This window comes from Candoia aspera, chromosome 2 (assembly GCF_035149785.1).
Source record: "Candoia aspera isolate rCanAsp1 chromosome 2, rCanAsp1.hap2, whole genome shotgun sequence".
In the NCBI taxonomy this organism is placed as follows: domain Eukaryota; kingdom Metazoa; phylum Chordata; class Lepidosauria; order Squamata; family Boidae; genus Candoia; species Candoia aspera.
The window spans coordinates 66964115-66984270 of NC_086154.1; the positions used below are offsets into that span (position 1 = coordinate 66964115).

The window sequence follows — 20156 nt, forward strand, 5'->3', positions numbered from 1 at the left end:
TACATTTGCTAAATTTATATTCTGCCTTTTCTCCAGGAGCTCAAGACAGCATCCAACGGATAGCCCTCTCTCCTCCCATTTTTTCCTCATGACAACGTCCTGGGAGGCAGGTTGGGCTGAGAGAGAGTGACTGCCCAAAGTCACCCAATGAGCTTTTATAGCTAATCTAGGTCTTCCTCATTCTACTCTTACCACTACTCCATGCTAGCTCTGAATTAAGATGTTCAGGAAAGGTCTTTGTAAGGCTATCTCTGATTTAGAAGCTATTTGTAGGCCTGTGGACCTATCTAATTCTGCACTTTTCTCCATTTATGAAATATACTCTCTTGGGAATTGTGTTTGGCTTCCATACCCCCACCCCTCCCCTTGAGAAAAAGAATTAAGACTTGTTTCATCAACCAGGGCTTCTTAATGGTTTTAGAATAAATACAATTATTCTACTTTTCTCTTTGTTCTTGGTAACTATCTTGGTCATCCAGTTGGATGGAAACAAATTGTCCAAGCAAGTAACAAACAAAGTGATCATAAAAGCCTAAAACTTCAGAGAACAGAACATATTAAAAGTACACCAACCATAAAATAATTTAACCACAGCAAATAAAATTATTTTCAAAAAGGAGCAGCCATTTATAATCCAATCTCATTAAAAAAAACCCTTTCTCAAGGGTGTGTGCTGATTGTCTCTGAGGAGAGAGTTCAGGAGCTTGGATAGATATAACCTCTGGGAAGTCTATTTAAATCAGTAATTTAAAATAACGAACATGTTTAAGTACAATAAATGCCCACAGAAACAGGTATTTTGAAAATAACATTTTTTCAGAATGTTCAGACAAATGCAGAAATAGCATGGATTCGAATTATGAGTTGGAGGTGCCCAAGTGCGAAGTTCTGTCCATGGTTCTGTCCATGGAAAGACAAGGGATGTCAGAATGATGCAGAAAGCTCATCATCATGGCCTGGGAGTGGTAGTGGTAGGATATCTTAGTGGAATCCCCAGGAAAGCCAATCACTGTTTGTGGCTTATCTGCCTCTTTTCCCAGGATGAATGTTTTATGTGAACTCTGCATGAAACAGAGTGAGGGAATGATGTTCCTGTTCTTCTCTCTTTATGTAAGAAAGGAGCATTTTGAAGAGCTGCATTAAGTCTGTGAGGCATAAACCTTGTGCATTCCTTTATTTGATGCTAGGCAGATCACTGCTTTGGCCTTTGACATGAGAGCACTGTCATGTTTTAGCACAAAAGCTAACTCTGTTTTTTCTTCTCTGCCTCTCATTGACCCTCTCCCTTCCTGAGTGGGTGGAGGGAGGTGTGGAAGTTAGTTGCTGATGGACCCTCTCCTCCTTCACTGCCAGAGTAGACAGCAGCATTGGCTGTTGCCCTGCCTCTTGGACAAAGGATCTAGAAGTACCACATTGTGGGAACAGCTCTCTAGGCCATTTTCTTTTCAATGGGTTGGGTTTGTACCATCCAGTGAACTATAAATTAGCCAATCCCATTTTAGCCTAGTGTATTATGTAAACCTAGCCTGTGTAGATTCATGGTTAAGTTTGCTGTGCAAACAGAAAATTGGGTTGAGTAAACTGTCCTTAAATTAATCATGGACATCCAAACACACCCCTAATGGCATGGGGGATTGTTTGTTTGTTTAAACCCACAATCGGAGTCATCTGTAGAGAGCATCCAAAAGATTGAGATGGTGGGCATGACCACACAATTTAAGCCCTGTCTCTTTTACTTGTGTCACACACACAAAGTGGCAAGGCCTGCACAGTCATGATTGCCATCTGGTCCTTTGGGTCCTTCCGCCCCTAGCAATCCCTGTCCACAATGTACTGCAGAAGATGCTAAGATCCATCTTCATGTTATTTAGGGGACTACATCTTTTTCTCCAGCAATACAAATACAAGCTTAACTTTATACAAACATCTACTTTTAAAATTCTGATGTGCAAAAATAAAAAAGAGAAGAATAAAACAGAAATATAACCATTGTTAAATCATCTTCCACTGACGTTCACCAAATCATGAAGTTGTTTATTCTAAGTCTTCTTATATCCATGAACACTGAATATGGTATGTTCTAGTAACTGTTCATACAGAATTATTATGGGTTTATTATTTCATGAAAAACATATCAAGTGCTTTCTAGAGGAGCTTTTGAAGGACTGAAAGTTGCTGGCATCAAAAGGTTTTTTTAACTGATTATCACTCTGCACTTTTTGGCAATTGATAACTTTTCAAATAACTAAAATGCATCATATGATCCCATTAATTGATCAAAAGTATATGCTACATAGTCTGCCAAGATTATCCAGTGAAAAAGGACAATCTTTTTGCTATTTTCAAGTTTTGTTTTCTACTCAGGAAGCATCAATCCTTGATTAAAGAAAAAGGTTTTCCAGATTTAACTGTATACCATAAGGCATATCTTCCTTATCAGGCTCATTATCTATTGATACTCCTAGAAACTGAATGGTATTATTTCCCAGCTACCGCGGAAAGTATGGAATTCCCCTTTGGTCTGTATTAACTATTGGAGAATCACAGCATGTTACAGCATGCCTACTCTGATTTAATCCTTCTGATCCTGCTAAACTGATATTTTTGGGGGGAATCCAAACTTCAGGATATGTTTGTATGCCAGGTAATTTTCTGCTGTGCTCAGGCATATGATGATCTGTGTGACAGAGATCAAATTGGCACTGTATCTTTCTGCCCTCCATTTTTATTTATCCAGTGGGCAGAGCAACCTTCAGTGTAGGTCAATGTGTTCCAACAATGAAATAGTCCAGTATATCCAAGAGCCTTCCAGGTTCTCACCCAGTGGTGCAAAAATGAAGTTACAAGAGGCTTGTGTCTTTTTGTTCTATTTCTATCTTTATAAAAAAACATTGAACCCAGGAGGGAAGTAATTTAGGTTATTTTGTGGGGTGGATCTAAATGACCTCCTACCTCCTGCACAGTGCTGTTCAGCCCCTGATGCAGCCCATATGCCATGTTAGAGCGTACCAAACACAGATTTGAGGGCTAGAAGGGAGGCAGGAAGGAAGGTCCCTTGGAAACCAAGAAACCCTATGGTTTCTGGGATGCTGCACAATTGCTTTTAGGAGGAGACTTATCTATCAGTGTTGACCATCATGTCTGTTTGTACTTGGCAATGGGAAAGACATTAATTCAGACAGATACATGGGGAAAATTTATTATCATTTTTAGCATCCAAGGCAACAGTGAATAACACAATGACATCACACAAATGGGTAGAGCCAACTTTCTGCTGTGTTTGGGGAATTGTATTTTTTGAGGGGAGTGTGTGTCTTTGTTCTCTGTAAATGTGTTCGTGCTTTCTAAGTACTCACACATTTATTTTTCTTCAGAGGAAATTCCATCTCGGTTTTGGCTATTGAGGCCTATTGTCTGACTTCGGGCCAATCGGTCTTTCTCACCCATCCCAGCCCTGGAGTAGTTGTTGTGGGAAGAAGAAGTAGGTACACCTGAGCTACTGGAGAAAAGCCAGGACAGACATCAAATCAGTAGTAAGCAAATTTTCCCCCAAATTTCAGCATCATCATTTCAGAGAGCTCTGGGGACTGCAAACCCCACAGGCTGCATGTGTCTCCCACGCTCTCCCCTCCCTCTGCTACCAAGTGATCTTAGAGATTTCTTTTGAGCATGTTTTCTAACCTCAGCAACTTGAAGACGGCTGGGGAATTCTGGGAGTTGAAGTCCACACTTCTTCATGTTGCCGTGGTTGAGAAACACTGCTTTTGAGACTCTAATGCTGCATTCAGAACTTGAATACGGGTAATTTAATTTTTAAAGGTAAAAAGAGTGCAAAGGGCTTTAAATCCCAGTATAAGATCTTCCTTTTTACAAGAGTGTTGGTTAAGTTGGTGTGATGATTACTTGCATTTGGATTATTTTTTTAAAGCCTGGATGTGTAACTGAGAGATTTCCTAGCTTTTCAGCATATGGTTATATTTTACATGATGTTGCTAGCTGCTTTGATCCATGTGACAAAAAACCAGGCAAAAACATTAAAACAAATACATTTGGCTTGGCAGCTGTAGGGCAGATGAAGCATGGAAGTAGATTCCCTTTCTCCTCTTCTGCTTTACTGATTGTCCCATCCTAAGTCTTTCACTACTTCCGATTCAGGAAGCAAGCAGCTTCACAGTAATTCTCACCCACAGACTCATGCTTTTAGGCACTCACTGTGTTCACGGAAGAACCTAAATCAGGATTCTATTAAGTCTTTGCCAATACAGGTACGATGTGTTGGGACCAGAATTCCTGGAATTCTCAGCCAGCATGGTCTACATTCATGTTGGCTAGAGAAAATGGAAGTTGCCATCTCAACACAGCTAGGAGTCACCAGGCTGGGAGCCCTCCATCACCCAGGTAATGTCATGCATCTGCAGCAGAGGTAGCCACAAACATGAGCAAAATGTACAACTGCCCATTGCTTAGTACAGATGTAAAGCTATTTCTAAACGTACATTGATGAAGATGATGGAGGTAAGAATAAGATGGGCAACCATATAGATATGATCCATCCGTCAATCAATCAGGATAAGAATATATATGAGAATATCAATTCTCTGACCTAATGATATAATTCCATTTTCTGGCCAGCCAGAGAACTGATTCAGGGAAAGAGAATCAGCAGAAAAAACGAAAGTTATAATGCCATGGCCCAGCAAGACCGGGTGGAGCACAATCTGCAGTTGGTAGCATGATCATCCTAACAGCATTAAGACAGGGGACTATTCCCTTGGCCATAGGAGTAGATTTGAAGAGCAGGAGCTGCCAACTGGCTCACTGTATTGATCCAAGTGCTGCATTTATCTGTTGCTTGCTCCTTCTGCAGGCATATCCAGAGCCCTGGGGAAGAAAGACACCACTGGGATGGGTGCAAATTGCTTTTCATTGTCAAGTATGTCTCAGGACTGAAACACTGAGACTGAAAATGATACCATTAAATACGGCGGGAGGGAAAGGTGTCATGGGGCTGCAGCAAGAGGATGAACAATATGTACATTAGCCATTCATGTGGGAATATGAATTTCATCCAGGGCTCATCTGGGCTTGCTTTGGCCTCTTTCATTTCGAGAGTAGAGCCTTGAAAGTAACAATCAAGAAATAACGTTTAAAGAGTGGAGCTGGACTAAACACATTCAGATATTCAAAATCTACCAACTGTTCCAATGTTTCAGTTCTGAAATGAGAAATGTTGAATTTTTGAATGAAGTTGAAGAGGAAAAATTAAGGTAAAACACAAGTGGCCAGTTTGAATGGATTTTTTTTTCACTTGTAATGGGAATATTTTAAGATTATTGGCACTCCTTAATTATTTTGATTTTGGCAGGCTCTACCTGAGAGCTGCTAATTCCCCAAAGCTAATGATTAGAGCTTGATATTGAGCAAATCTCATCTGTAGTAAGGCAAGATACGTTTTCCATCAGTTTTTAGAGTGCCTTTACATGTCAATACTACATTCAATATATTACAGGGCTGTTTTTCCTATGTAAGACATTGAATAATTATTCAGCAGCCTACTGTATGTCATTAAAGTTTTCAAGCTTCCTTCCTTGGAACCCTGAAATCTTTCTAAACTAATAGGGGGGGGGGGTTCAATAAAAAAAACAGAGATAGGGTAATCTGCCCCTCATTAATAATCTTGCTCTGCAATATCCATCTACTGCAGAAAGATGAAGACCCATATGAACAGCACAGGCCATTTCTCAGAATCTTCTATTTCCTAACAGGTGTTGTGGAAAGTATCTTTTGGCAGTTGAACTTTCTGAAAGACTATATCAGTACAATCAAATTCTAAATACCATTGCATGTCCAGTGTGGACAGTCCAAATAACAATTGGCTGAAATGAAATTTCATTGGATGTCTAATAAAAACATTAAAAAATTGGATGATATCCTCCAAATTTCCAAGCATTAAGAAAGCACTTGAGGAATATTTGCAAAGGAAAAGCAGACAGGGTTTTTGCAAGCAACTGCACTTTAGCTTTAGGAGATAGTGTCGGCGTCTTAAAATAACCATGGGGTGCCTTTCCTTCACAATCAAGTAACTATGATCATGCAGTTCAAATATGATTACGGGTGGCACCTAAATGACCTTGGCAAATTTTGAAAAGCTAAGCAGGATGGACCTGGTTAGTATCTGGATGGGAAAATCCCTGGACTAGTAGACTAGACAGGGACAGCCTGGAAGAGGGCAATGACAAACCACTTCCATATGATTGTCAAGAGAAGTACATTAATGTGTCCATGAAGTCATCAGAAGCTGAGCTCAACTAAATGGAGTCTGTTAACAGGTTGGCATATGCCACTACAGGCATATTTGAACACTGCTACACTATTGGAGAAAAAAGCTCTCCATGTGTTGTGATTAATGTGAGTTAACTAGAGAATGTGCATAAACCCAAGGGGGTAAACACTGTCTGCTATTATGGGAACCAGGTAGTGCACATACAATGTACAACATTTGCAAAAGAGATTATACCCATTCGCTGGACAAAATACAATCCATATACATACTATGACATCAGTTAGGTATTACCTATACAGTACAGAAGGTGATCTTCAATGTGCCCAACCGGTGCTTCTTCTCCAGACCTTTTGCTGATAGGGAAAACGACAAGAATGAATCTGAAGGCTATACTTAATAGATCTTTAACTCACAAGGTTTTAGATGCAAGGGTATGTGCACATCATTGCTCTTGAAATATATGCAAACAGAAGCACATGTTGAACAGCATTCACGTTTGATACAATCCCACTGAAATCAGTACATGTGAGTGGTTCCTTATCTGCTCTGTGAAAAGTCAGTTTATATCCAAGGGCATCTACTTTATGAGAGAAGTAAAATCTCAGTTGTCATTCTTGTAAAGTTACAATACAGTGCAGCTAGTGCGTCTCCCTTGATCACCTGTTTCTTTCAGCATAAATGGTACAGATGTAACCCATGCACAGATGTATAGGTATTACACACCCAGAATAGAGAGAGAACATAAATTGTCCCGAATTAAGTTGTTATAGTCCCTTCCATCACAGCACCGTTTTTCCTCTGCGATGAGAATTAACAGAGCAAGGGGCAGATTTGGTTCTACTATAAGATCTCTAAGTGATCTATAGTAGATTGCCAGGGATTTCTGACCGCTTGGATTTCTGGCTGTCAGTGGCAACAATGTTTCCCCTCCCGCCTTAAATTATGGAAAATTAATAAAACTTGGAGAAATAAGAAGAGGTTCTTTCAGTGGAAAGTCTGAGCTCCGTTCAATTCACCCACTAAAAGAAAAATTTAGGCTCTTGAATTAAGAGGATGCCATTTTACGCCAGGCTCTGATTACTGGATATTAAGATCAGAGTAAAAACAAATACACGTCGTCGATCATCTAAATCTGAAGTATATCCAGCCTGCTCGTTTCTAAAGCGATTCCAACAACACAATCCCAATCGGGTTTACTCGGAAGGAGAAGAAAGCAGTTCTGACGGCAATTTCCTGCCGATCTGTGGATTTATCTTGATTTACCTGACGACATTAAAAAGCTTGTTGAGAGGGGTGACCGCGCGGGCCGAAAGTATAGGACCCCGCTTTGTTACCACTTTTTCGCTGTTTCTCTTTAGGAAACACAAAGAAAAGGAAAGAAAGTTTGTGTGCCTGGGGCGTGGGGCGGAGGGATAAGATCCCAGGGCAAGTAGCTGGCAACAAAGAAGGCGCGGGAGATTCGGGCTGCTGGCGAGAGAGACCCGAAGTGAAGCGGAGTGACGGGGGTGGAAGCTCCAGGTGGCAGGACTCGAATGCGCCCCGCGGGAAGTTCTTGCGGCGTGCGGGAGGGTGCACGAGAGTTGCTATGGGACATGAGAGAGTTTGCGGAAAAGAAAGGAAGCCTGGAAAAGAGCAAAAAACTTTGGTACCCAGAATTTCGCAAATCGGTTCGTTTTGGAGTGGATTGGTTTTAATGTTTTTTTCCCGCGTTTTTTAAAGTAACCAAGCAAGCAAGAACAGGGCTTTTAGTTTTTAACCCCTCTCATTTCTATCTTTCAGCTAGACCGTTTCGCCCCAGGCAGAACAGGAGGACCATCCCCTGGTCAGAAAATCGATTTTTCCGAGGGGAAATACTTCTCTGGCGGGAAGAGCCCTCCCAACGCCCAGTCGCCCACCTCCGACTTCGCTGCGACAGAAAAAAGGGACAAATTCAGCCCAGGACTGAAAAAAGCCAGTTTTTAGAGGGATCGCGTCCTCTGTTATTGCTGAAGTGGATGGGGAGCTGCTTATATTATTATTATTATTATTATTATTATTATTATTATTATTATTATTATTATTATTATTATTATTATTATTATTTTGACATCCTTTTCAGACTGAGGAGAACTATTCCGTGTCAGAAAACGACTTTCTGCATGGAGATTGGAAGCCACGTGGGTTGGGAAACAAGAGAGAATGTTACTATTTTTTAAAATCAAAAGCATTGCAGTATCTGTATAGCAATAACCCCAAAGTACCGAGTTGTTGTTTTCCCTTAACCAACAAAACAATCCGGTGTTTTTAGTAGGTCCATAGAGTGCCCTCTAAGAAGTATGTGTAGGGGAAGGGGCTTGCTCATCTATGCTTTCTGACCGCCTCGGATGGCGAATCAAAAATAAAGTACATTAATCTCCGGATCAGGGAAAACGGAATGATCGCTGTCTACAGGAAGGAAGGACAGATTGTGTCTCTGTCCGCTGCGAAAGAAATCTGGCCTGGTGGGTGACAACTGTGGGTCTTGAATCGCCTTAAAAAGGCTTCGTGTTTCGTTGGGATTATTATTATCATTGTTGCTGTTATTCTCAATCATCTTTACACAATCGGAAGATCCTGTCTTTGAGAACGCAGAGGAGGGGCGCGTGCAGGTCGAATTTCCGATGCGGACAGAAAAACCCTCGGCGCTCCGAAGCCTCGGGGAGGCTTCTGGCCGCCCTCCCGGGTGCTCCAAGGGCTCCACGCACACACACACACCCGGCTTTCTCCTGAGATTCTTTCTGGCCTCGGAATTTCGGTATGGCTCTGGATCTTGGTGGCGTAACTCGAGGCGCCCGATCCGCATTGCCGCGTAAAACTTTTTTTCTTCGCTTTGCTCCCATTGGGGAGAACAAGAAACGCCCGAAAGTCGCCTTCGCCGCAGCTCGGGCGGCTCCCTTTCCAGCACGTGGGCTGAGGCTCCTGCTCGACCTCAGCCCGGCGGCCTGCACTGCTGCCCTTTCGCTTTTCCTCCCCGCGCGATCCCCTGCCTGCCTCCCGTCTTCGGTTTTCCTGCGGGCTTGCGGAGCGCACCCGCGGCTCTTGCGCCTTCAGCGGCAACTTTCTCCGGTCTTCCCTGGCCGAAGGGGAGGAGAGGCTGGAAGATGCTAATGAGGGGGGCGTGTCCCCTGCGCCAGCCGCGGCGGCGGCGGCGGCTCGTCTTTCCTCGCCGGCGATTGGTGGGCGTGGAGCGGCCGAGGAAGTTATGACGCTATGCAAATACGGGCAGGGGCGGGCTCGGGCCCGCAGGGCGCCGCCCCCTGCCCACTGGGGCTGGTGTGCTCGTGTTTAGCTGCGGGGATAGTCGAAGTAGATTCCATTGAGAAAGACTGCAAATCACTCCGATTTAAGCAGGGAGGAGGGAGCGGGGGGGGGGGAGGAAGCCAAGAGGATCTCCATCCACCCAGGGGGGTGCGCTTACCTTTCCCGGCGTACGCGCGCCGCGTGTCTTCCTCTGCCCGTCTCTCTCTCGGGCTCCCCAGCAGCCAGCTAGCTTCCTGCGTTGCTGGAGGAAGGCAGGAGAGGAGGCAGAGAGAGAGAAAGGACGAGCAGCAGTCTTTGGCCGGAGGGAAAGCCCTGCAAGAGAAGGAGACTCGCCGAGGACAGATAGCAAAGTTGCCGCTCTCTTGTCACTGGAAAATGACACTTGATTTAGCCAAGGGCGCCGCCGCCGCCGCAGCGCCGGTTGAACCTATTGTTTCTTAAACTGCCTTCTTTCTTCGGCGATCCAAAAGGGGGGGGGACTTCAGCACGGAAGGGACGCCGCCAGCATCGTCCTGCGACTTCTTGCGCGATCCCGGCCAGCCAGCCAAGAAGAAAAACCGTATTCTGATTTTTTTAAAGAAAAGGAGGAGGAGGAGGAAGAGGAGGAGGAGGAGGAGGAAGAGGCCACCCGGTGTCTCGCGCCCACCCTCGAAAAAACAAGCTCGCCAGGCGCCCGCTAGAGCATCCGCAGCCGGCCTCGGGGGGAGGTTTTTGTAACCCTTTGGATTTTTTTTCCTCCTCTCTCTCTCTCTCTCTCCCCCCCCGTCCCTTCAATGTCTGTGTTTGATTTTCTCTGATTTGCTTTGATTCAGCAGCCGTTCCAGAGAAGAAAGAAAGAAAGAAAGAAAGAAAGAAAGAAAGAAAGAAAGAAAGAAAGAAAGAAAGCAAAGAAAAAGAAAGAAGGGCAGCGAAACGAAAACCCCGAGCCGCTCCGGCGCTTTTCTTCTTGTCAACACCCTGCGTTGTGGCTGTGTTTTGCATTTTTGTTTTTCCTTGCTTTTCCTACTTTTTTTTTTTTAAAGAAGAAGGGAGGGTTTTGGTTGTCCTTAATTCATGTTTGGGATTCAGGAAAGCATTCAGAGGAGTGGGAGCAGCATGAAGGAAGAGCCCCTGGGCGCGGGGATGAACGCGGTCAGGACTTGGATGCAGGGAGCCGGCGTCCTGGATGCAAACACGGCGGCGCAGAGGTAGGTAGGGCTCGCGGCAGCATCCCTCCCTTCTCCTTCCTTCCCCGACTCGAAAATCCAGCGGTCCAGCCAGCCCCAGGTCTGTAGCTGGTGGGCAGTGCCTCCCGGCAATAGCTTGACCCCAAATGACTTTTTAATCTTAGGACCGGAGGAGTAGCCGAACCAGGTGGTCTATATTATTTCCTATTGATTTCTGCAAGGTCCTTCCTTCCTTCCTTCCTTCCTTCCTTCCTTCCTTCCTTCCTTCCTTCCTTCCTTCCTTCCTTCCTTCCTTCCTTCCTTCCTTCCTTCCTTCTCTTCCAAACGATCGTTCTAACTTTCACTTTTCCCTCTTCCAAAGAGCATGGAGTTTTTCATTCAGGAATAGTCCCAAATTACGTTCACGCTTCCGATGCTAACATTAAAAAGTAAAATTACGCTGCCCATTTACTGCTTGCTGTTCTCCATCTCTCTCTCTCTCTCTCTCTCTCTCTCTCTCTCTCTCATCCACGTACCTCGGATTAAGTTCTCCATTCGGAACGGGTACGTATTTTCCCCCTTCTTCTCCGAAAGCCTACCTTCTACGTTGCACCCAACAAATGTTGTCGATGGGTAAAGCGATCCCTGTCACTTCCAATCCCTGTCACTTTCAAAATTCTGCTTGTGGATGGTCTATATATTTTTGCTTGTCAACACGAAGCCGTCCCTTCCCTCCAGCGATACCTTTTGACAAGGGTACACCCGGGACCTTTTCAACCTTCCAACCTCTACCAGTCCAGCGCTCCCGGGAACTAAGTTCGGCTGCCCTCCGCGCGGGGCTTGCTCCCAAACTCCCCTACTCGGGTTGCAGCCTGGGCCGCAGTTTAAACCGGGCGGCTGGGACGCTTGGACAGGTCGCGAAGACACCGATCCTGCTCCGCTGGATCCTTCCCACCCTCCGTCCCCGCTGCTCGGGAAGGGAAAGCGGTGTGGGGACAAAGCCGACGTGAAATTATGCAAAAGTTTTGTAGGGATGTTTCCCACCCGAGTGAGACGGGGCTGGAACCCGAGAGGGTCTTCCTGCCAGCGAGAGAAGCGCTTCGGGCACCAGGCGGAGTTAGTGACAGCTGAGGCCGCAGTGGCCCGACCTGCGAAAGCGCGGCCTTGGGCAGGCAGCGGGAGCATCCCCCGGGGCAGCTCGAGCAGCCGGCAATTTCAGCTCCCTAATTCGGGCTGCAGTGAAGGGATCGGAAAAGAAAGCGAGAGCTAAAGGCCTCTTCCGCCCGGGTTTATTTCCAGGGACCGTTTTCGCGGTTTGGAAAGGCAGCGGTTCCTTCGGCGTCCAGGAGCCGTGGGCTCCTGAGGAGCAGCCACCCGGCTGAACGGCTCCGTTTCTCCCCTGGCAGGCAAGAATCACCTGCCTCCCTTCTTCCGTAGAGGTTGGGGAGCAGGCGGGGGTGGCCCTGCCCCCCTGGCCTGAAATCGACTGAGGCTTGGTGACCTGGCCAGGAGCCCGCTCATGGGGTCAAGCAAAAACATATTGGTGACCTGCCAGGAGCCCGCTTGACGCTAGGAAAGGCTTGGCACCTCTTCTCCGGACTCGGCCCGGGCTTGGAAATGTGGGGTCTTCTGGCTGGGGAAGCAGCGGGGCCGGGGCGAAGCGCGCCTAACTCGGTCTCTTTGGCCGCAGCGGGGTAGGCCTAGCCCGGGCTCATTTTGAGAAGCAGCCGCCTTCCAACTTGCGGAAATCGAACTTCTTCCACTTCGTGCTGGCTTTGTACGACCGGCAGGGGCAGCCCGTGGAGATCGAGCGCACCGCCTTCGTGGGCTTCGTGGAGAAGGAGAAAGTAAGTGTGCGTGTGAATTGGCGCTCTGCGCGTGTGTGTCCGCGGCTGGGAGAGTCCCCTGTACTTCGGAGCCCTCTCCCCCTGCCCGGGCCCACCCTAGAGAACAGAGCCCACCCGGCCTGTGCTGGATCCTTTCAAACTCACGCTTGGCCGAACCCCCGCCCAGCAATCTGCCAACTTTTGTCTTGTTTTCGGCTTGGTCCCTACGTTTCCCTCCCGACGCTTTTCCAACCTGCTCCGGTCCTTTCATCCAGGGCCGGAGCAGGTTTGGTTGAAATCTTCCAGCTCAACTCCCTTTGAGTAGTCTCCCGATTTGGAGGGGGGGGTGGCAGCGGAAGAAATAAGTAGCAACCCGCGACGAGGCCGGGATTTCGGGCTCTTTAGGAGCGCCTCGCTGGTCTGGCTGCTGCCCCTGCTCCTATTATTTGTGTGTCCTTTCGCTTTAGGAAGCCAACAGCGAAAAGACCAACAACGGGATCCATTACCGGCTGCAGCTCCTCTACAGCAACGGTGAGCCTTATTCTGCCTGTGCTTGACAGCTCGGGGCGGCTTTAAATCTCCAGGGAATTCCTTCGCCCAATACGACTGTTTTCCCCTGGAAGGGAGCGGAAAGGGGCGGGGAGGCTCGCCCCACTGGGCTCAGCCTTGGGATGCGTTAGCTAAGGGACGAGGCGAGCAAAACCTCTCCGCCGGCGGCCGTCCCTCAGAAGCCGCAGCAGGACGGAATAGCTTTTTATCTAAGCAGGATTTCTCGGACAGCGGCTCGTTCCTCTCAAAAGTTTCCCGAGAGGCAGCCGCCCGGCCTTAGGCAGCAAAAAAAAAAAAAAAAAAAAAGGAAAGGAAAAAGAAAGAGGAAGCCCAACACCTAAATAGTCCCGTGACACCTTCAAGATTGGTCTTGCCAGACCCAATATTTTGCTTCGGTAGAAATCCAAATACGCCACTTCACCTGGATAACAGTTCCTCTGTCCCGCCCCCCTCCCGGTCACCAAACGGGGAGTACCGGCGTAGTTGTCACCTTCGCCCAGTCTCCTAGGGTGCACTGACACTGGTGGGGGCAAAGGGATCGCCTCGTTTTCGGGCCAGTCAAACGAGAGGTACTTATGGGAGGGGGCGGAGGACTCGAGAAAGCTCACCCAGGGCCTGTCTGCTTTTGAGCATTTATTTGAATAAATATATTTGCGATAGATTTGAGATGATGGGGAGGATGATAGTAGTATTATTTCCAACTTTCAAGACCTTCTCCCGTACTTCGGGGCCGCAGAGCAACTACCAAGGGGGTCTCAGTTCAGGAAAAAAGAGGAAAGAGCTCTCTCAGTTTTTGATTGTCCTTATTTCGCTTAATTTGTTCCATTTTTTTCTCCCCTCCCTCCTCCCCACTCCCGCTTCCAGGGATAAGAACCGAACAGGATTTTTATGTCCGTTTAATAGACTCCATGACAAAGCAAGTAAGTCCTGCTTTCGTTCGTTTTCCTGTGAAATGATCAAAGTGGCGGAAGGCCGAGGTGGTCGTGGCGGGGGCTTTGGAGGCGGAGGCGTTCAGGGAGTTTTGCGCTGGAAACCGAAAGGCCGGGTTGGGAGAAGCTTGAGAGTGGTGGAAGCCGCGAAGCGGTCGGCTTAGTTAGGTGGCTGGAAGTCTGGATTACACCGGGATCTCTAGGCGAAGCCCAGGCCGGCGTCGGGTAGTCAGGGTGAAAAGGCAGGCGGAGATTAAAACGAGAAGAGTCGCCTCACTTTATGAGCCGAGACAGGCCGTCCATCCCTGCCTTCTTTCTGTTGGAAAATTCAGCAAGTTGACAACTCAGGTTAGCGCGGGCGCGCGCGCACACAGAGTCCAAGGGAGGTTCGAGCAGATGGTTTCTTCTCCCCGCGTCTCCATCCCGTTCAGCTCGCGTTCTGTTCGGTTCTTGCCAGGTTCTGTTCGGTTCTTGCCAGGTTTAGGCAGAATTTGTTTCAAAGATAGTACTCCTAAGTATTTGCGCCCAGGATTCCAGCCTGAAACGGTGGGCTCACGTTGCTAAAACCAGGATCAGAGTAGGACCAAACCCCCCACTCTCTCTCGCGTGGAGAGGGAACAAGAGAAGCGGCCGAGTTTGACAATTTAAAACTCGAGTTTTCAGAACCGCCTCATCTTCTGCCCGGGAGGGCGGAGTCCCCCTTCCCTTAGTTCCGGCCAGAGGTTTCCCAGCCCAAATTCCCAGCCTCCTGAAAATCTCAGGCGGTGGATGAAAAAGTCTAGTGAGTCGGGGCGGACGGAGAGGGACGAAGCTTTCCTCCTAGCGGATCATTGCTGAAGTCGACCCTTAAACCAAAAAAACCCTATGTGCATTGATTTATCGCCTTGAGCGACCTGCTCAGATGAGGCAGAAGCCCTTCGCTGAATTGGACCTTTGGCGTAGCTAGGGAAGCGCCTCCTGCGCTCGGTTTTAGATTGGTCAGGAGCCAGGGCGGGGTGAACCAACCACGGTCTTAAAGGTACAGGATCGCCGTGTCTCTCGCCAAGCCCCTTCGGTGGGCGAGGGCCAAGGAGCAGCTGAGATCGGATTACAGGGCGCGCGCGCAGGGAGGAATTACTTTTAGGGCAAACGGTATTAATTTTGCCTGCCTGCCTGTCCACCTCCCCTCCCCTCGCTAAGGTTTAATTAGACACGGTAGCTGTTTACCAAAAAATAAATAAATGGCAGCTTCTGATTGCCCTGAAGGCTCTCAGATCACAGAATTCTCCTCAACGTTGTAATTATATGAACGAAAAGAAATAGAAAACAAACCCAAGAAAAGACACCCCCACCCCGCAAAGTAATACTGTAGTCAGCTAATGTAGCGAGTATTTATTTGCTCCTTTGCAATTCCTGTGTTAGTATTTTAAGGGCAGCTCTTAAATCTCAGTAGATTTGCAGTGGGATGTGCCACGGATGATAAACACTTATTTTAGAAACTTAATGCTGGAAAGTAATTTTGTGATTGGAAAAGCTCTGCCTTTGATACAGCCTAATTTTCACTATGGCATTTAATTGCATTTACACTCTTAGTGCCCTACAATTGTGGTTTCAGGTACAAAACCTGCATACCTCTACCCATACTGAAAAATATTGAGCTAAAGGAGATCATTTTGCTCCTCTAAATCCCAGCATTGTTGTATAGTATATCTTTTTAATTAAGAGCATTTCATGTTTTTATAAGATAACTTGATAATTTTTATTTTTTTTTAGATCAGACCTGTTCAACTTCAGCTTAATGTTCTGAAAGTTGTTAAATAAGTTGTATGATTTTATCTGGATTCATGTTTTTTTTTAACAAATAGAAGGAGATTTAGTTTCTTTTTTCTTTTGCTTATTGCATTCACACACATGGTCACAAACCAGCTTTTGAGTGTTTTAGACTCTGCCTTCTAAACTTCCATTTGTTTTTGGTAGCTTTCTGACACCAAACCAGAAAGGTCAAAGTGTTGAGTTTGTTTTAGAACACTGTCTTTGATGCTCACGAAACATCTTTTCCTGCTATTGATGGCTGTCTTACAATAGAGGAGAAAAGAAAGAAATGGACTAGTTATGTTGGACAATTCCAACATTTAATAAACTCAGTAAAACAAATTCTTTTGATATGCAGTCTATACGAACTGACTTCAGAATGACTCTAGTCCTTAAACAACAAATCTTAAAAACTGCACTAGCTGACATTAATTTATAAGCTTCTATTTAAAGACACTCTTCTGAGGGACTGTATCCTGCGTGAGTGTAACTGTATAATCCTTTTTGAAAAATGTGTTATAATTGAGTCATTTTCCAATTGTAGTCATTCAAGAGTTAATGCTTTTCCTTTCAAGATTGTGTTTCTCTGTAGAAAGCCATGATTTAGGCTTCCGTAGTTTTAAAACACCTGTTTGTTAGCATTTTGTTCATGACTGCATGATTGTCAATTCACCTGCATATTTCTTGTGGAAAAGTAAAACAAGAAGGGTTATGCTGCATCCATTCTGTTGCCTCCACAAGATCAAGCCACTGCCCAAGCTTAGTTATAACATTTGGGATACAGATAGAAACCATCATCCACTTAATAGCAATCAGTCTTTTACTTTAAAACATTTTGCATTTAACCCTAACACTAGGACAAATTATTGATTTTGGGGGTGGGGGGAGACAGGATGGAATAGCAGAACAAGATCTCAGAATAACAGTTTTAGAGAATAAAATCCAGAGCTGAGTAATAAAGTTGATCTAAAAAAAAAGGTTTGAAATTCCCTATTGAGACGTTGCTGATGAGAATTCCAAGCTGGTACAGTAGATGCAAATGTTGCTTGCTTTTTTTTATTAAATGTGTGAGCTTAGTTGGCACTGTCATATATTTATAAAAGACATATGTTTTAATCTCTGGTTATATCAGGAAGCTCTGTGTTACGATATGTTTAGTGTTTCCAGAAAGCAAGAAGACTTGCTCTCTCTCTCTCTTACTCAAACTAAATACGTTTTGGAGACCTTGAAACTTCTGTCCTAGTTAATGAAGCACCCTGTAAGGCAGGTCAAGACGTGTGCTGAATTGTCCACATGTGAAGTTGTCACTTATGCTTTCATATAGAATGTGAGGAATATAGAAGAGTCTCGACTTTCTGCTTGGAATTAAGTTGTATGCAGCTTGGTCAAATGTCCCTTCAATTTTTGATACATTTTAAATATATATGGTCAAGCATCATAGAGGAGTGGTGTACTAATACCTGAATTTTGGCACAAATTGTAATTGAGGGATGACTGCTACATGAAATGGTGACAGGAGCTGGCAGGCTTCAGTGGTATGGTATCGGCAAGTGACATGCTCAGTTGTAGTCATCAGCAACAGCTTTCTGAGATCACACTTGCTGTTTCATGGGCAGCTTTAATGACTTTCATAAATATATTCAGCAAAGTTAAGCTAGGTAGGGCTCCAGAGGCCTTTAGGGATATGTGGGCAAAGGGGCCTGATCTCTGTGAAAGGGAAGGACTAGTTTTATTTTTAAGTTTGTAGTGGTGGTATCAGAAGCATACTCCACAACTTAGGTAATTGAACCATGAAACCACCTGATTTAGTAAATTAACTTAATCTTTCTCCATAACTGGATATATTGTTTCTTTCTAAAGTACTTGTATCTATTTTATCATTTATGGTTCAGCTACATTCTTATTTATTGTATTATTTATTCATTTTCTTTGTTCTATCTGCCTGGTGCTGTTCTTGTGGTTGTCTGTAAGAAAACCATGGAAAAATGCTGTGCTTGAGAAGTTGCTGTCCAAACAGTGAATTCTGGGGAATCATGAATATTAGAAACCTGAAAATAATTCCCTCAGAAGTCTTGGCAGGTTTGAATACAGCCCTTGATGTTATATAGCAGCATTTTTCAAACTAGGCAACTTTAAGAAGTGTGGACTTCAGCTCCCAGAATTCCCCAGCCAGCATGCTGGGAGCTGAATTCTGGGAGCTGAAGTCCACACTTCTTAAAGTTGCCAAGTCTGAAAAACACTGTTATGTATGGGAAACTGGAATCAGTTTTGGCTTATCTTGAGAAGCCAAGATGGGTTGGATAGGGGAAGACTATAAATCTCAAGGTGCTAGGCTAGATTGTGAAGTTAAAATAAAATTTAGAAGAATGCTATGCAAACCATTTTTGCGTTCATACAGTATAGATTTTCATGGCTGCCATTTCTTGCTACATTTAGTTTTGCATTTTTGTCAAGGATGTATCCATGATGTCCCCAGAAGTCAAGCTCAGCTCAAAAGAGAATTTTGACTAGAACTTGAGTAACATTATTCAGACAGAGTTTTGTCATTGTCAGAGTACATTCAGGCTTATGGATGTAAATTCTGTCTTTGTGCGTATACTCTTTTTCCTGAACCTGGATCAGAGGGACTGAAATTTTAATAATGATGTGAACCAAAATATCACTTTGTGCATCAATAGCTTCCTTGCCATCTCAGCACTGAAATAATATGAAGGCAGAAATCCAGTCAAGACCAGTCACAGATTTTTTTTTTCCAAAATACCACATCAAAAAATAGAGTTCCCTCTAACACAGCCTAAACATGGACATAAATCCAGCGGATGTCAGAATGTTCTTCTTTGTAGCATGTAAGGCAGTCAAGATGCTCCATCTTATCATCTGCGATACTTAAAACCCTCTATGTCATTTACAGCAGGGATGCAAACACTGTACTGCTTTCTACCTAATTTTTATGTTACGTTATTTACTTATTTTTCAAATTTCTATCACAGCCCATCTCCCCCCAAAAGTTATCCTGCTGTTGTGCCTGTGTGTACAGATACCGAATCGCCACTCTGTACAGTAGATTGCAAGTGGCACAATTGTGAGGAGAACACACATCTGTTCAGAAACCAGCTCCTCAGGATCTGAGCTGTGGAGCACAATGCTCTTTTGCCACGAGGAGAGCTTGCAGTTCAGCCAGGTTTTTGCAGTGACTTGAATCCTTTTGCTTAAAGAGCAGGAAGTGCAGGTGATTTCAATTTCCTTCTCTGAGAAGAATGCCGAGCTTGACATTTACATGCATGCTCAGGATCTGTGTGTTTGGGAGAACGTAAACTCAACACAGTGGAAAATGTGTTGTTTGGAGTCTGGGGGTGAAAACAAAGCTGAGGATTTTGGAGAGGCTGCCTGGGCCAGATGGCCCAGTGCATTCCCAGTCTGGCTTCCAACTGCTCCCTCCTGTATAACATACAGCCATTTGTTCTGGGATATTTACGCTAGAGTTGTTTCCCTGTGAATGTTTGAGAAGCATTCAAAATGAACATATTAGTGGAGCTGGGCTGGAGGGGAGGGAGGGAAAGGGAGACATTTATTTAATTCACATGAATTCCTGTTGATGAGCGGGCTGGCATGTTAGAGGAAGAGAATGGAAGCAATAATTAGCACCTTTTGGTTTAGTGCTGCTGAAAAAGAATACTCATATATTTTAGCTCTCAGTCTGGGCACACTTTATTGCGCCCCATATTAAACTCTCATTGCAAATGATGGGAGGCTGGTCTGCTATAAGAAATCAGAATTAGGGCATTAATGGCTAATTAAACATTGCAAATCCAAAATGTCAGAGCCTTTTCTTTATGGGCAAAGCAGAAGATGCAGGCAGTTGGATATCTGGATTCTTAGCATTACATGATTACTTTCTCCATAAGTAATGCTAGAGCTGTAACCTTACAGAAAAGCACTTATTCTCAGGTTACTTAGATGTATGAATTGGTGAGAAAATAGGTTGGCATATTTCAGCTTTTTTTCAAACGGTTCTCAAAGCTGTTGGCAAGCAATACAGTGTAATGGTACCAAAAACTTCAGATATGCAGGCAGGTCCATGGGCATATATACACAGGGAATAAAGTCCAGCTAATATTAGTTGATACTTACAAAACAAGTTAGTTATATGTGACTACAAATGAGCAAAGTCTATTTCAAATATTCCAAAGAGGAAATTAAAAATAAACTAGCATCGTTGTCATCTCATTCTTTCATCCCAGGTGAAAGAAACAGGAGTGGATCAGATATTTTAAAATACTTCTTAGTTATCCTGGGGTAGATTGAAATTTTTTAATTTTAATCTTTTAAATTAAATTTAATCTTTGATCCTGTA

The 20156-nt window shown here is 44.9% G+C and overlaps 1 protein-coding gene across 4 annotated transcripts in view; it reads left to right on the forward strand.

Moving 5' to 3' along the window:
• Positions 1-9622: 9622 nt before the first annotated feature.
• Positions 9623-20156, forward strand: part of EBF1 (EBF transcription factor 1) — a 390547-nt gene continuing 380013 nt past the window's right edge. For all 4 annotated transcript variants that reach the window (XM_063292129.1, XM_063292126.1, XM_063292127.1 and 1 more), the window contains exons 1-4: positions 9623-10749; positions 12398-12554; positions 13001-13064; positions 13947-14002. In XM_063292129.1, the coding sequence (XP_063148199.1) occupies positions 10616-10749; positions 12398-12554; positions 13001-13064; positions 13947-14002 (411 nt within the window). In that variant the 5' untranslated portion in view covers positions 9623-10615. The remainder of the gene's footprint in view (positions 10750-12397; positions 12555-13000; positions 13065-13946; positions 14003-20156) is intronic.